The sequence below is a fragment of the Chenopodium quinoa genome, unplaced genomic scaffold, assembly GCF_001683475.1.
Source record: "Chenopodium quinoa cultivar QQ74 unplaced genomic scaffold, ASM168347v1, whole genome shotgun sequence".
Classification (NCBI taxonomy): domain Eukaryota; kingdom Viridiplantae; phylum Streptophyta; class Magnoliopsida; order Caryophyllales; family Amaranthaceae; genus Chenopodium; species Chenopodium quinoa.
In genome coordinates, this window is record NW_018743937.1 from 200,624 (window position 1) to 218,484 (window position 17,861).

Below are 17,861 nucleotides of genomic sequence, written 5' to 3' on the forward strand. Positions count from 1 at the left end.
CACATGGTCATGACACGAGTCTTAAAGTACCATATACACTCACTAGTCTTAGCACACACTTTGAGCACATGGCACCATGGCCATGTCTTAGGTTCATGCATGAGTCGGTCTTTTCCGTCATTTGAGTTGGGGGGTACATTCTTCCATCTTTCTTCATTCCTCCATCCATTGCATGTTGAATAAAGTTTGAGTTAAATAATTAATGATAAGTATCCCCAAATTCCTTTCCCACAGTACTTGGTCGAGGAGAGAAGGGCGATTAATCAAGGACAACCTCTTTATTCAAGTCTCACTTTTTGATAAGCCAATTCATCAAAAGAGGAAGGCTAAAAAGATAATGGCAACTCAGGAAGAAGTCAATGATCTTAAGAACCAACTGGCTACCGTGACTAAGACACTGAAGCTTCTCGCACTCAAGATCGACGACCCCGTGAAGCAATAACGGATGGACCTCATGCAAGAGAGTCTAAGCAAGCTATCTAGTGACTATAAATTTCAGGGCATGAGTTCACAAGGGGTCTCGCTGGACAAGGAACTTCTTCCGCATAAGTTCAACGCCACTGACATCCCTAAATTCAAGGCAACAGACAACCCTTACTTCCATCTAAGAGTTTTTGAAACTATAATGAGCATTAAGGGTATCGATAAGAAGGTTTTCCCCTCTCTGTTCCCACTATCTCTTGAAACCGTTTGCCAACAATGATTCTTCTCCCTTGACAAGGAGAAAACCTCTACCTGGGAATCGATAGCAAACGCTTTCGTTGATAGGTACAAGTGCAATATTCAAGTTGAAACCGACCACAGACAACTTGAGATGCTAAGACAAAAAAGAAAATGAAGGCTTCACTTCTTTCTTCAATAAGTGGAGGGAAACTTCCGCCAAGATGATTAAGGTCCCCTCTGAAAAAGAATCCGTGAGGATGTTTATCAAGAATCTCCAAGAAAAGTATTCAAAGCACTTAAAATATCAACACAACTTGAATACTTTCAAGGTCGTCTATGACATAGGTATCGAGATCGAAGATGACCTCGCAAAGCAAAAAGCTACTAACAATAGCAACCACGGTGGCTGGAAAGGAAAGAAGAGCGACAATCCTTCTTCTTCCGAAAACGCCCACTCTAGTAATAATGTTAGTACCTTTGACCATAATGATGTCTTAGACATGGACAATCAAGGATCTAAAAGGAAACCCAGGCGAGAGTTCACACCCATTGGAATGACTTACGATGCTGCTTTCTATCGTCTCTATGATCGAGGATTAATCAAACCTATTGGCCCTACCGAGGATCCAACACCAGAAAATCGATCTTCAAGATGGAATCCAAATTCCTATTGCAAGTACCATCGAGGAAACGGTCATACCACTGATGAATGCTACAGGTTTCAAAATCTCATTCAAGACCTCATAGAAGCAAACAAGGTCCCATTGCTTCTAGCTAGCGAGAAGACTGGGTGATGATGAAGCGAATGACACAAGACAAAAGGTGGGCTGCAACGACAAGATTTCATGGCCTCTTTTTCTATTTCTTTTTCATTTTTTCCTTTCCCCTATAAGTCTAGCATAGGCACCTTTTCCTTTCCTTAGATTAACTTTGTAGATTCTTTATTTTCTTCTAATAAAGTGAGCATCTATTTCCTTGCACATGATCATCACATTGCATTGCATAAAAAAAAAAATCCATGTCGAGCTAAACACAAGGTATACCAATGATTTGAGGCACCCCTTGTAGCCACATCATATCTCCTTTCGCCCTTCAATTATACAATCCTTCCTTCATAAACCACTTTGAGCCTCGTCTAACGATAGACCCTTCTTTTTTCAACCTACATTTACCTAACCTTGGGATGGGATGGTGTGCAACTTATGCAATTCTAAAGAAAGCTTGAGCAAATTCAAAAGAAAGCAATAGAAAAAAAATAAGCAATAAAAAAAAAACAAAAACAAGTGTACAATAGGGTAAGTGTTTCAATGTCTTTGATATGAAAGTATCTTCGATAAGAACATGTCTCAGATTGCGTCTCTTATCGAGTACTCGGTACCGTGCCTGAGAAACATGAATGCCAAGTGAGTGATAGACCGCATGATCGAGATTGCCCACACTTATTAAAATAAAATAAATGCTAAAGCAAAAGAAAGAGCTTAAAAAAAAAAGAAGAGTAGAAAACCTCAAGCATGAAAATACAAATATTCAAAAGCAAGGTTGCACACCTTGGGGCTTATCTAGGGTCTTGAGCCTTTATCCCCTTCTTCTTTAAACCTTTAGCCTAACCACGTTACAACCCTTAAAAAGACCTTTTTGAGGTATACACACTTGTGCGAGGTTTGGCTAGAGCTACGTTCGGCCTGATTCCTAACAGATACGTAGGAAACCTCACATCGAGGTGCGGCCGTAATAAAAATGCATTCATATTCACATTCACACACTTACACCATGATCATATCAAGGGATCCCCTGTGCTCATCCCTATTCACTTAGAGCTAGACTTGGGGGCTTGATCCCTACATCATTAGCTTACCTAGCCTAAGAGTCACCACCATTTGACTCTTTTTAAAATATTTTCTCCACACACTTAGCTCTTGCGGCCTAACTTTAGTGTCACTTTCACACACCGCACAGATACATGACCAAATACTCTTTCCCTTAGGAACCCTTTGTCATGAAATCTTAACACAACATTGAAGCATGTCTTATCGCTCATCACTCATAATTGTCATTGCATCACGAAGTATGAAGTGCTTAGCCTCCGTGCCTAAGTTACCCAAATGCTTTCATCATGGAGTCAACAGTTGAGATAGCCTAGGATGAATTAATCCTTGAACCTTGAGAGATAGTATCAAACAACATTTGACTAAGCTCATTCAACATGCATCTTCAAACTTCACTTTCGATTCTTTTTCGCGTCTTTCTTTTTCGGGAGAAAGTCAGTACCCTCCACAAAATGACAGAATTTTTTTGCTTTTTTGGCATTTTCGAGTCGCACGATCACATTACAATGCACACACGAGTCATGTACACATTGAGTCATGTCGTGCCATATCACTTTGATTTGAGTCACACATGTCATTTCACTTTGAGTTGAGTCAACCTCGAGTCAGTCAATCACATCGAGTCAAGTTTATACCTTGAGTCGTGTCAATTTAATGAGTCAAGAAACGCTAAACCTTAGGTGAACCCTAAGATAATTAAAAAGATTAGCAAAGTTCTATAGTAAAAAATAAATACAGGTGCAGCAGAATAGGGAAGACCCTACTCCAATTCCTGGCGCCAGAGATATCTCAGCAACGACAGAGCTCGAAGCCTCCCAGAAAGGTGATTTCGACCTCATACATCAATTTCGGGTTCCTTGGTACGCCAGTTAGCCCCTATAAGCAATTTGACATGATTAGTAGTCGGCTCGATTACAATCGTAGTAAGTGATTGACCTAACAAAAAATCGTCTCACTTAGCTTAAGCGCCTAAAACACTGTCTCATTACAATCGGTTCAAAAGAAAGCACTTAAACGACAATATTCCAAATATGGATTGTCGCGCATTCTTATTAAAAGACAAAGTTTTCCAAAAATTGGATTGTCATCCCCAACTGACAATATTTCCAAAAATGGATTGTCGTGCATCTTCTTCAACGACAATTTTTCCAAGATTGGATTGTCATCTCTGGCAAAGTTTCCAAGCGTGGATTGTCGTGCTCCTTCTCTATTTGACAATTTTTTCCAAGTTCGGATTGTCATCGCTGGCAAGTTTTCCGAAATTGGATTGTCATACACCCAGTTCCCTATAGCGAAATTTCCCAAAGGATCGTTGTAGGTCTCTACTCATTATAAATATCGGCAAAAGTTCCTCAACGTGGATTGTCATTCATTTCAGTAAGTGGCAAATTTTCCCGAAGTGGATTGTCGGTCGACTCTTTTTGCAAATGTTCCAAGACGCGGATTGTCAATTGTTGCAATATTTTCCTAAAAGGATTGTCGCATAAGCGTTGGCAAATTTCCAAGGTGGATTGCTTTCAAGAGTTATATTCCAAGACATGGATTGTCGATCGTAGCAAAGTTCTTATGAAAGATTGTTACGAAGCATTGGCAACTTTTCCAAAAATTAGATTTTGGCAAATTTTTCGAGATACGGATTGTCGCTTCATCGTGGAAACATTTCCAAGGATGGATTGTTATGAAGCATTGACAACTTTCCCTAAATCCGATTGTCATACATCATACAAGAGTTGTGTTGGCAACTATTCCTAAAGAAAAGAGGATTTTCATCACAGCAAAAGCACTGACATACTGGTTCACAAGCAGCAAAGCGCCAACGTACTGGCATAGAAAATATTAAAAAGCAGTGATCTTTTCGAAGACTATCACAGTGGGAAAAAGAAGCTCTTTGTTCAGAACGTCAAAGCAGCAAGGTGGCATTCCCTAGCTTGCGGAAAGTTGTCACAAACAACCGGAGGTAATTTCGGGCAAAGTTGTCTTCGATAGTATTCCCTAGGATGTGGAATATTATCAATGTGGATGGAGATTGTTTCAAGAGAAATAATCTTCGATAGTGTTCCCTATGATGTGGAATATTATCAATGCGGATGAGGATCGTTTCAAGAGAAATAATCTTCGATGGTGTTCCCTAGGATATGGAATAGTATCATTGGGGAGGAGGATCGTTTCAGGCGAAGTAGTCTTCTAATTTAGAAGCAGTTAAAGGCGTAGCGGTTTTCAAGCGAGATGACATTCTCTAGCTTATAGGAGGTCATCAAAACAATTGGTTACTTTCAGAGACGTGTGCTTGACGGTGCAAGATACGCGTTTCTTAACTCTTTTATCTGTTTAACTAATGCTAGTTTTGCAGGTATCGGCGTTACAAGATTGATTTAGGATCGCAGAACGTCCTGAATCATTCTCCGTCCCTATCGATACTTTGACTTTTGTTTTCGAAACTTGCGTTTCTCCAAACTCAGTCAAAGTGGGGGCTTCTGTAGACACCCATTTGTGTCTCCCCAAAACCAAACTCGGTGATGAGTGCCTTTCGCGTCGAATCATAATCGAATGAAACGAAAGTGTGGAAAGGTCTAGTGTTGCGGAAAGTTTTATTTCTTTTCTCTTCTCCCTATTTTGGAAAACTTTATTTTAAAAAAACAGCCAATACAGTTTGGTTGGTCCATGATATGGGTCCAATAGTGGTGTAGTTGGATGGGGTTTGCAAAGACCTTTCCAACGATATATTATAAGCTCAATTCCGATGAATATTGAGGAAGTTATGGCCAATTTACTAAACTGGGCCCGGTTTGAGCTTTATGTGCGGCCCAATGATCTAGGGGAGGGCCTAATATAATTTATCATTCCTAATGCAATTAGGAATGGTTTTAGTCTTCTATAACTTTCTAGAAGGTTCTTTTTCATTACTAATTCAATTAGGACTCTTCAGAGTTTTAATTAAGATCAAATAGCATTTTCGATGGAATTATATTATTTTATCTTCCAGTACGGGAAATTTATCGGATTTTCGAAAACGCGTGGAAAACCACTTTGGCGTCCAACCCCAGGCCTTGGCGCCTGGAACCAGGATTGGCGCCAGGCGCTAGCCATTGGCGCCTGGCGCTAGCCACTGGTGCTGGCTCCAACTAACCAAGGCTGGCGCCAAGGTTGTTTCTCGATCTTCAGACTCTGTTTTGTTAAATTATCTTTTTTGGACGATTTTCTCTATAAAAACAATATCGTATCAAAAACTCCGTTTTCATCATCAATTACCATTCATTAATTCTCTTCATTCATCATCTACAATCATCATTCACGAATTATCATCAATTCTCATCAACTCTCTTTATTCACCAATTACCATTCATCTAATTATTCGCAATTCATTCATTCATCATCTTTCTTTCATCAATTCTCAATAATATTAATTCTTTAGTATTCTTTTCTAAACTTTGCTTTTTAACACAAAATTCCGTATTCGCAAGATCTAGAAACACCTAGCCATATTCGAAGTTGCCTTCGCCCTAGACGTGAAAGGTTTTAATTTCTGAGGGTTTGGTCCCAAATCTCTCTTTCAATTATTTAATTTAATTGTTTTGATTATTATTTTCCTTGAAGTTACTAACGTGTGTATTTTGTTATTAGAAAGAGGTACGAGGCATCCAAGTAAGTACTTTATTGATTAATTGATATTATGATGTAGAAATCATGTTTATATTGTTATTATGATTCCTAGTATCATGTCTAGGTTAATATGATTGTTATGATGCCTTTTATTCTCTTCCTAATATTTATGATTGTTAGTATCATGTTAGGGCTAAAGCTTTGATTTTTATTGCTTAGTGACATGCTAGGGTTTGTTATTAATCTTGTTAGTATCATGCCTAGGATCTTGCTATGCTTTAACATGATTATGATTATCATTAATTATGATTGATATTATTATTATTAATGATGTTGATTATTTATTATGTTGCTTGATATTTATGGTATTGCTTGATCACCTTTATTGCATGTTAAAGGGAATTTGTACTTGCAATCACGCTTAATAAGATATTTAATAGTCTTGTTAGGTTAATTGTGATTATAATTCAAGTGATCGCCAATAATAGGTTTATTTGTGCATTAAAATTCAACCATCATAGATTAAACAGGTTTAGGGTTAATCCTATTGATTGCATGTTAATCAGAAAGCGCACATGAATACGAGCAGAATAAAGTAAAGACCTATTATTTGGACAGGTTCAATCACTTTTAGGTTGGATTTGTACCTTCATCCCCAGACCCTTATTTGGTTTATGACCTTATGGAGTTGACGATCTCTTGGATCGTTAAGGGGTGTAACCTTCACCTTGTAAACGGTTTACAAGTTCCTTAAAAATTTGTTGGCGACTCTTTTGCTCTATCTTCTTCCCTTTTGGACGCCACCGTACTTTAGTGTATGATCATAGTGGGGTTCGAGCTAGTGGGATTTTAAAGGCTTGAAACTATTCCCCACAGTTGTCATTGAATGTAAGGTTGCCAACCAACTGGTTGGAAGAATCCTTGTTGACACCGGCAGCTCATCATACATCATCAGCCTCCGGTGCCTGCAAAAGCTGAAATACAATGTCAGCAGCATGCATCCGATCACCCACCCCTTGGTTGGTTTTGGGGGTGGGATGGTCTTCCCAGCCGGAAGAATTGACTTACCCATCCGGCTAGGGGAGAAAGTCTAGGGGCGACATATTGTCATCAGATTCTTGGTCGTTGAGGAGTTGACCGCCTACAACATTATTCTTGGCCGGCCAACCCTCAACGTAGCCAAGGAAATAATCATCCAGTCTCTGATGCTCATCAAAAATGAGAGGGATGAAGGCTCTATTGGTTCCTTGAATAGGGATCAGAAGACGGCTCGGGAGTGCTATCTCTCAGCCGTCAGAGACACTGTGGCCCCAGGCGGTCAGGAACCAATTGACCTTGACAATGTCAAGGATGCCGATCCAGCACCTGCCCCACCAGCAGCCGGAAAGAAAAGAAAGGCACCTCTGCTGGTGGAGGTGAAGAAAGAGAAAAAATAGCAATCATTGACCGGTGAACGGTCAGATGAGCTGTGTCCCCAACCGGCTGGTGAAAGCATTGATCTCGTTCTGGATGACAGCCGTTCGGACCGTACTGTAAAGGTTGGGACGGTTGCTCATGCTACTTTGGGTGCAGACTTGCACCTTTTGCTGAAGGAATTCAAAGACATTTTTGCCTTTGAAGTGGAAGAGATGCCAGGCGTCAGGATCTTGATGTCCACAAGCTCGCCGTGGATCCTAAAAAGAAGCCCATCCGGCGAAAGAAAAGAAACCACGGTGAGGAAAGAAGTCAGGCGGCAACTGCCGAAGTCAAAAAGCTTCTAGACGCCAGGTTCATCCGGCCTTGTAATTTTCCCGACTGGGTAGCCAATGTGGTCCTTGTTAAGAAACCGAATGGGACCTGGCGCATGTGTGTTGATTACACAGACCTCAACAAGGCGTGTCCAAAGGACAGTTACCCGCTTCCAAAGATCGACAGTTTGGTCGATTCTACAGCCGGTCACGCCTTGATGAGCTTCATGGATGCCTACTCCGGCTTCCATCAGATACCCTTGTGGAAGAAAGATCAAGAGAAGACGGCCTTCGTCACTGATCTGGGGTTATTCTGTTATACTGTGATGCCGTTTGGCTTGAAAAATGCGCCTGCCACTTTTCAACGGATGATTAATACGGTCTTCATTAATCAGATTGGGAGGAATGTGGAGGCGTACATTGATGATATATTAGTAAAATCCAAGCTCCAGACAGATCACCTTTCTGATCTCCGAGAAACATTCACCACCTTCAGGCGGCATAAGGTTATGTTAAATCCTAAGAAATGCGTCTTTGGTGTTGAGTCTGGGAAGTTTCTCGGATTCCTGATTGATCAAAGGGGGATAGAGGCTAACCCTGAAAAGATACAGGCGGTGATAGACATGAAGTCACCCTGCTTGCAAAATGGGGTATGGACATTCTAGGTCCTTACACAAAATGGGGTATGGACATTCTAGGTCCTTACACACCTGCTCCAGGCGAAAAGCGCTACATCTTAGTGGCTGTGGATTATTTCACCAAGTGGGTAGAAGCTGAGGCGGTTAAAAACATCAAAACCTCAGACGTGATTTCCTTCATCTAGAAAAGCATTATCACCCGGTATGGGGTACCTATGTCTATGGTGTTTGATAATGGTCCTCAGTTTAAGATGCCTCAGCTAAAAACTTGGTTGGGAGATCAGGGGATCTCAAGCTATTTTGCATCATTTGGCCGGCCCCAAGCAAACGGCCAAGTTGAAGCCTTCAATAAACTCATATCATACGGCATTAAGAAGAAAATAGAAAGAGCCGGTGGCTTATGGGCAGAATAGTTAATCCATGTCCTATGGGCCATCCGGACAACAGCAAAAGAGGCAACCGGTGAAACCCTATTTCTCATGGTTTACGGTGCTGAAGCCGTCTTGCCTATCGAACATTGCGAGCCGACCCTCAGGGTCATGCTATATGATGAAGAGGAAAATTGGGAAGCAATGCGCCTGACATTGGATTCACTCCCAGAACGCAGCGGCAATGCCGCCTTGCGTCATGAGATTTACCGTCTGAGAATGACGAGAGCCTACAACAAAAAAGTACACAAGCGTCCTTTGAAAGTTGACGACTTAGTGTTACGAAAAATGGAGGCAACCGGTAGGGCCAATGAGCTGGGGAAGCTAACCCCAAACTGGGAAGGCCCCTAACGGATCTATGAAGAAGTAAGGGATGACACCTACCGCCTGGAAACTCCAGACGGCAGGCGTCTGCCTAGAACTTGGAATGTAGACAATCTACAAAAGTACTACTTCTGAGAATGTAAACGTTTTGTAAACATTGAGTCAATTAATGAAGATTCAGACTTTGTTTGCAAAATTGAGTTTGTTTGATTCTCCATCCGGGTAATACCTAGACAGATTCTTCATTTACCTAACTAAGTTTGATACTTAGTAAAGGTTACATTTGTTGGACCGCTTGGGTAACACTCGGATCCCTTGTTTATTTAAGTTTGATACTTTGTTTATTTAACTGCCTAATTATCTGCCTGGGTAATACTCAGACGGATTTTTCATTTATCTAAGTTTGATACTTAGTAAGATCAAATATTTGCCTGTCCGTCTGGGTAATACCCAAACAGACTCGTTTGTTTAAACAACTAATTTCGATACTTAGTGTAAATTCAATACTCTGACTAAAAACTAAGCACAAAAACGTTTAGTGGCTATACAACCGGTCTCAAACAAGATCAGAGGCTAAGGTGGCCGGATGGTTGCTCATTTTATAAAATCGCCTGTCCCAACATGGACAAAGGCGTCCGGCGACACCCCTCCGGGTGCAATCGTCGCAGAGAACAGACTATTTGTCGGTTCTACGTACCCATGTTGACGACAAAAATTGAACGACCAAATTGGTCAACTCATAGCCGTCTGATCAAAATGACCTGTGAAGAATGATCAAGTTGCCGAATACCGGATGCCCTGGGGCATCAGTCGGTCACCGGCTGAAGATCTCACTTAGGTTATTTATTCCAAAATTGCAATTCCTACCTCAATTGGGGCAAAGGAGTTGTACAATGGCTATGAAATCTCTATCAAGACGGATAAATACCGTCTGGGTAGTGACTGGAACGCCTGTTGGGGTACGGCTGTGCACTTAGTTTGGGGAAATCACTATTGTGATTGATTGACTTGCAAACATATCATGCTCTTTACAGCATCAGACGTTTTCAAGTCAATCAACCAACTCCACTTGAAACCAATCACACAGCCGTCCAGGGGCAAGGACAGCCGGACTATTGATTAGTTAGGCAAAAATGAAAAATCGCCGCATGCTTTTGATAAGTTGGGCAAAAATGAAAAATTAAAATTTGCAAAAAATAAAATTTAGATGCAAAATGATCAAAATCGACTCAGTCGGTGCATTTCATAAAGACCACCCAACCAAACGGTTGTAGTGGATTAAAATGTTAACCGGACCCCAACCGGGAGAAAGAGATTGTTAATTAACCCGGCTCCTTAGCCGATAAATACAAATATACTCGGCACGCAGGCCAGAAAAACAGAGATTGGCATACTGCCGCTGAAAAGTCACTTCTGGCCTGCAGGCGGCTCCTCCTGTTCCTCCTCCTCATCATCTGAGGGTATCTCCTGCGCTTCACCCGGACCAGGTAGCTGAGGTACAAGGGGCTCATTGTTGGCATTAATCCAGGCGTCGAAGGACTCAGGCTCTGGATCACCCTTCTCTCTCAGGTACACCACGTCCTCGGCGTACCTGTGAGCCAGTGCCCAAACGCCATAATCCGCGTCCGGGTACAGGGCAACCCAGGCGATCTTCATTCGGGCGTCACTATCAGCGTCACTCTCAGCAACGAGGCGGTTTTGCTCTGCCTCCAGGGTTGCTGCAAAGTTCTTCTGAGCCTGAGCAGCCTCCTTTTCTAGTTTTTGAACCTTGGTCTTCAGGTTGGTGTTCTCTTCAGAAACACCCTGAAGATTGCCAAGGTCCGTCTGAGCCTTCTTGAGCGCCTCATTAGCCTTTTTGGCACTCTCATCAGCCTTCTTCCTGGCCTCCTCCGCCTTCTTCCGGGCCGTCTCAGCATCAGCCGCCCGCTGTTTGGCCGTCTCCATATCCGCCTCTAGCTGCTGGATTTTAGACGTCTGTGTCATAATGATTGCTTTAGTTTCAAGTTCATTTACGATAGTTGAGTGTAAAGCAATATTGCCAGCGTCTATGGCGGACTTCTTGGCCCTTTTTACCTCTTCCCGTTTGCGGGAATAAGGACGTTTGAGCCCGTCCACCCGCAGCATGGCCTGCAAAAAAGAAGGCGGTATAAGTATGGCAGGCGGGATAAAACACTTGGAAAGAATTAAATTTGACAAGTTTCTTACCTCAGCTAGAAGGGATAGAATGCGTTCAAGATTGAACGTCTCTATCCCAGGGATACTGTCTTTATCCCTCTTCCGGACGGCTTCCAGCATGGCCTTGGCATGCTTTTGGACGTCTGGCCAACGGGGAGATTGATCTGCACCACAATCAATACGTGATGATTGCAAAACTAAGGCAACACCTATTTGTTGCCGGCCGTCTGAAGATGACGTATGTTGAGAGTGAGATTTCACTCGCAAAGGCCACCCCAGCTCAAGCGGGGATTCAAAAGGGTTCTTACCTTCAGAGCCAGCCAAGCGGGAACCGCTTGTAGGCGTGGAGAACTCCCCGGTCGCTGTTACGGGGTTAACGAGGTTGAGGCCCAAGCTGCCGCCTACCTTCTCGTTACGCCCCGCTATCCGCATCTGCTGATGCCCGGCTGAGGCGCTAGGAGTTGACGCAGAGGTGGATTTCTTGATTTTGTTGAGAACGGAGGGAGTCTCCTCCCTAGCCCGTTTGAGTTTCTTCTCAAACGTCTTTCCAACCTCTCTCCCCTGCGAAAATAACCAAGTCAAAGTTAGCATCCGGGAGAAATAATGGTAAAGATTGATTTAAGAAAGAGTCAGGCGTTTATTACCTTGGCTTTGACCTCAGCCGCAGCCTGTTCCGCAAGAGCCTTGCGGATGACTGCAGAGGATCGCTTGGGGGTTTTCTCCGTCTGCAACATGGTCAATGCTTCTTCTGCAAAAAGAAGGAAATTGGTTAATATCATAAAACAATTTCGATAGAAAAATACTACAGACGGATATAAACTCAGGCGCATACGTTTGGTGAACATGTGCCCTAGCCCGCAGGCGGCTAGGAAGCACTCGTCCCTGAATCAGGCACTCTGGGGGATCCAGTTCTTGGGAACTTTTATTGTTTCCGCGGTTGACAAGGTCGCGTTTGTGAGGCCAAAAAAGTCTGTCTCAATGATTTTGTCAAAATCTTCCTCTGGGATCCGGGGAAGAGCGCATTTCCGGCCCATCAAGTCGGGCTTCTTATTGTACAGACGGAATTCATAATTCTCCCGTCTGGTTGGAGGTGACATCAGGTCATTATGTATTGGGGCTGCGTAGTTAGAGTATACCACGCCCTCCAGCCGCCTGGGCTTCTGCTAAGATAATGCATGTTAGCAAAAGCCTCCCAGCCGGGGTTAAGCCCCTGAAACTCGCAGGCGGCAACATACCCCAGAATGTTTGTCCAAGACTTAGGGGTAAGTTGCCAGACTCCGAGGCCGTAGCCTCTCAAAATTGCCTTCACCGCCTGGTGAAAGGGGAAGCGGAGACCAGCCTTGAACGCCGCCTCATAACAGCCGAAATAGCTGTTGGCGTTCTCTTGATCGTCCTCCCAGGCAACGGTGCCATTCTCAGGCGGCACCTGGATCCTATACCCGTCTCCTAGCGGGTGCATTTTAGTAAAATTCTTCAAGTTTTCCTCCATTTGAATCCGGTCCTTGGAGGAGACATGGATGTTGAAGGGATCGTCCTTCTCGTTCCACTTTTTCCTTTCTTCCTCCTCGCTATCCGGAAGAGGGGGTAAATCGTCACTGCTCTCAGAGGTAGAGGCGGAGCTGTCGCTCTCCGTCTCCTCCTCACTTTGACTCAAGGGGGCAGAGGCGGCCTCGTCGCTGCCTTGGTCGCACTCTTCCAAAAAAGAGTCAGCGGGGGTTGAAGGGGCGTGCGGAGGGGATCTCTCCAGGGCCGTCTGGTCACCCTGACCAGACGTTTCTCCCTCAGGCGTTTGGCCGCCTGAGCCTTCGCTCTTGTAATTTGGATCAGTCGCCGTCTGCATTATCCTAGCCATTGTGTCCTGCACAGACACGTAACTGGTCGGAATCCGAGGCAAAGGGTGGTTCCAACACCCCGAGACGGCACTCCCAGTCCTAGAATCAGCTGTCCCTAGTGACCGACTGGACTCTAACCTAGGATGTGCCGTGTGTGTTGGTGATGCATCCATTTATTGCAAGAAATATGTACAAACGGTGAAAAAAGAAAAAGAGCTCAGAGAGGCAGAGACGATACCTTTCGATATGATATCTGAAACTAGGCGGGTTCGGCTGGGTCTCTGGAAGACGAGCTTTCTTGCTTGCGCCTGACTCAAGCGGATGACTTCTTCTCTCTCAAAGTTCACTCTAGAAAATTTTTTGTAAACGTACCAAAATTATGAGGGTAAACGGCTATATATAGAGGGTAAATACGGGGGCATTTCCGTAATTTACTCGGAAGGTGAACGGTTACTCTTTAAATGGTAAAATTACCACCAATAGGAGCGTGGCACATGTCACAGATGCCACGTGGCGTGCCACGTCACATATGTGAGGGGCAAATGTCCAATCAGAGGATGACACGTGTCAATCTAAGGATGGCCCAAAGTGGGCCAATCCCTACTTGACACGTGTCACTCCAGAAATTAAGGGAAAAAGGCGGCCTTCAGGCCCAAATCCCGAGAAAGCCGCAAAGCGGCGCAGCCCACTAATGATTACGGTTCAGTGACCTAATCAGAGGCACAAATTCCAAAGACCCTATAAATAGGGAGAGGTTCCTCATTTTGAGGACACGTTTTTACCATTTATTACACTATTTACTCTTTGATAGAGACATCCTGAGCTTGGAATCCGAGCTGATCCCTACCTAAATTTCCGCACCTTTTTCTCCCTTCAAGTTTCTAACTTGTGCGTCGGAGGCGGAGCACCACCCAACCGGTGTCTCCGTTTGTTTTGCAGGTACAGCTCCCGCCGGGTCAGTCTTCGAGTTGTAACTCTCCCGAGGGAAAAAAAACACCCAAAACAGTACCGACTTTCTCCCGAAAAAGAAAGACGCAAAAAAAGAATCGAAGTTTTTAAAAGTGCATGTTGAATGAGCTTAATCCGTTAACATTGTCTCTCATAGTATAAGGATTGTAGCATCTTAGACTGTCCTAGTTGACTCAATGATGAAATTATTAAGGTAACTTAGGCGTGGAGGTAAGTATTTTATACTTTGTGATGCAATGATGATTGATCTTGATATGACAAGGCAAGCTTCAGCGTTGTGTTAAGATTTCATGACAAAGGGTTCCTAAGGGAAGTATATTTGGTCATGTATCTGTGCGGTGTGTGAAAGTGACACTGAAGTTAGGTCACAAAGGCTAAGTGTGTGGAGAAAATATTTTGAAAAGAGTCAAATGGTGGTGACTCTTAGGCTAGGTAAGCTAATGACGTAAGGATCAATTCCAAAAGTCTAGCTCTAAGTAGATAGGGATGAGAATAGGAGATCCCTTGATATGATCAATGATGTGTGAATGCAAATGTGAATACGAATGCATTTATATTATGGACGCACCTCGATGTGAGGTTGCCTACGTATCCGTTAGGAATCAGGCCGAACGTAGCTCTAGCCGAACCTTACACAAGTGTGTGTATACCTTAAAAAGGTCTTTTTAAGGGTTGTAAAGTGGCTAGGCTAAAGGTTGAAGAGGAAGGGGATAAAAGGCTCAAGGCCCTAGATAAGCCCCCAAGGTGTGCAACTTTGCTTTGGAATATTTGTATTTTTACACTTGAGGTTTCTCACTCTTTTTTAGCTCTTTTTTTGCTTTATTTATTTTATTTTTATAAGTGTGGGAAATCCCGATCATGCGGTCTATTACTCACTTGGTATTCATATTTCTCAGGCACGGTACTGAGCACTCGATAAAAAACGCGATCTGAGACGTGTTCTTATCAAAGACATGTTCATGTCAAAGACATTGGAACACTTGCCTTTTTGTACACTTTTATTGTTTTTGCTATTTGATATTTTGAATCACTCAAGCTTTTTAAAATTGAAAATTGCATAAGTTGCACACCATCCCATCCCAAGGTTGGGTAGATGTAGGTTGGAGAAAGAAGGGTCTATCGTTAGACGAGGCTCAAAGTGGTTTATCAAAAAAGAATTGTATATTTGAAGGGTGAAAGGTAATATGATGCAGCTACAAGGGGTTGCTCACATCATTTATATACATTGTGCTTTGTTCAACAATGATTTTTTTTAAGCGATGTAATGAAATGATCATATGTAAGGAAATAAATGCTCATTTTATTAAAGGAAATAAATAGTGATCCTACAAAATAAATCCAGGGGAAAAGATAAAAAAAAGGTGCCTATGCTAGACTTATTGGGGAAGGGGTAAATAAAAGAAGTAGAAAAAAGGAGGACACGAAATCTTGTCGTTGAAGCTCGCCTCTTGTCTTGTGTCGTTTGCTTCATCATCACTCGCTCTTCTTGTTAGCTGGAGGCATGGGAAGCTTGTTATTATCGATCAAATGTTGGATAGCCTCCTTTAGCTTCCAACAACTCTCAATAGCATGCCCCCTACCTTGATGGTACTTGCAGTGTTTATCTGGATTCCAACTAGGCAATCTCTTTTTAGGTGCGGGATCTTGAATAGGTCCAATGGGAGTAATTAGTCCCTTGGCATGGAGTCGATCGAAGGAAACATTGTAACTCATCCCAATGGGGGTGAAGTCTTTCCGTAGTTGCTTCTTAGATCCTTTGTTATCCATGGCTAAAACTTCATTGAGATCAAAGGTAATAACATTGTTACTAGAGTGGACGTTTTCGGAAGAAGAAGGATTGTCGTTCTTCTTTCCTTTCCAGCCACTGTGGTTACTATTGTTAGTAGCTTTTTGTTTTGTGAGGTCATCTTCGATTTCAATACCGATATCATAGACGGCCTTGAAAGTATTCAAATTATGTTGATATTTTAAATGCTTTGAATACTTTTCTTGTAAATTCTTGATGAACATCCTCACAAATTCTTTTTCGGAGGGTACCTCAATCATTTTAGCGGAAGTTTCCCTCCACTTATTGAAGAAATATGTAAAGCCTTCATTGTCTTTTTGTCTTAGCATCTCAAGTTGTCTATAATCGGTTTCGACTTGAATATTGCATTTATACCTATCAATGAAAGCGTTTACAATAGCATCCCAAGTAGAAGTTTTCTCTATATCAAGAGAAAAGAACCATTGTTGGGTTTCAAGAGATAAAGGAAATAAGGAATGAAAGACTTTCCTATCAATCCCCTTAATGTTCATTATAGTTTCAAAGGCTCTTAAGTGAAGATAAGGATTATCTGTTGCCTTGAATTTAGGGATGTCAGTGGCATTGAACTTCTGCGAAAGAAGCTCCTTGTCCACCAAGACCCCTTGTGAACTAATGTCCTGAAACTTTTAATCACTAGATAGCTTGCTCAAGCTTTCTTGCATAAGGTCCATTTGTTTTTGCTTCATAGGGTCATTAATTTGAAGGGTTAAAGCCTTCAACACTTCAGTTATATCAGTCAATTGACTCCTAAGTTCGTTGACTTCTTCATGATTTGCCATTATCTTTTTAGCTTTTCTTTTCCGACTCACTGGTTTATCAAAAAGTTGAACTTGAACAAATATGTTATCTTTGATTAATCGCCCTTCTCTCCTTGACCAAGTACTGTGGAAAAGGAAATTAGGGATATTCATTGTTAATTATTTGACTCAAACTCAATTCGACATGCAAGGATGGAAGAAGGTAGGAAGAATAAAGGTTGTGATATGGAGGAATCATGTAGAGAATGGAAAGATGGTGTAGATGGAGAGATATGAAAAAGTTAGGAATAGAATGTACCCCCAACTCAAATGACGGAAAAATCCGACTCATGCATGAACTTAAGACATGGTCATGTTGCATATACATATTAGTGTGTGCTTTATGTTGTGAGTGCAAGTGACATGCTTTGACTCTTGTGTAAGACCATGGGACTTAGTGTCTAGAATCAATTAAGGACTTAACAAAGGTATTGTTATTAACAAAATAATCGAATTGATTAGCAAACTGTTTAATTAGACTCATAGTGACGACTCGAGCAAAATGGCGAACTATTGCCTAAGAAACAGGACTGTCGCCGCACTTTGAAGTGCAGCGCCAAACGACAGAGCTGTCGCTAGGCGTTGCACAACATAGTGTGGCGTTGCAGTCCAAATCGTGGAGCCATTGTTGGAGCGTCAATCAGGGACTGCTTTTAGTATTTTAACTCTACGGGACATGCCTAAAGTCGTACTAAGTCAATTCTGATTAAATTACTAGAATTTAATTACTCTAATTAATTAATTAATTAATTGGACAAAGTCCTTTTAGTTATTAATCAGTTTATTTTTGTCTTAAACACAAGTCATACAAACGGTTAGGAAAAACATATAGAGTATGCACAACAAATAATGCACAATTAGTCAAGTAGGCACAGTATGATGCAATGAGTTTGCAACCTAACCATGGCTCTAGTTCTCTAAAGTTCGGGATGGTTGGTCAAAGAGGTTCCATGGTTAATTGTCCAGATGCATCGCATTGAAGCCTTACCTTTTGAAGGATTGACGCGAGTGGATGGGACACCGCGAGTTAAAAACTCGCTTTCATGGTTTGGTGAATTCAACATTCTCGGATGTA

General features: G+C 42.3%; 1 protein-coding gene across 1 annotated transcript; it reads right to left on the reverse strand.

Annotated features, from left to right (window-relative positions):
• Window positions 1–10,613: 10,613 nt before the first annotated feature.
• Window positions 10,614–13,233, reverse strand: LOC110688758 (myosin-4-like). The gene is made up of 4 exons (XM_021865521.1): window positions 12,717–13,233; window positions 12,026–12,129; window positions 11,787–11,942; window positions 10,614–11,180 (listed from the first exon to the last, which is right to left on the reverse strand). The coding sequence occupies exons 1-4, from the start codon at window positions 13,231–13,233 to the stop codon at window positions 10,614–10,616; spliced, it is 1,344 nt and encodes a 447-aa protein (XP_021721213.1).
• Between the last annotated feature and the right edge of the window lie 4,628 nt (window positions 13,234–17,861).

Coding starts and splice junctions, on each gene's coding strand:
- LOC110688758 (XM_021865521.1), bottom strand. CDS start 13,233: ATGGCTAGGATAATGCAGACGGCGACTGATCCAAATTACAAGAGCGAA. Junction 11,943..12,025: donor CGGCTGAGGTCAAAGCCAAG/GTAATAAACGCC, acceptor TTATTTTCGCAG/GGGAGAGAGGTTGGAAAGAC. Junction 11,181..11,786: donor TAGCGGGGCGTAACGAGAAG/GTAGGCGGCAGC, acceptor ATTATGACACAG/ACGTCTAAAATCCAGCAGCT.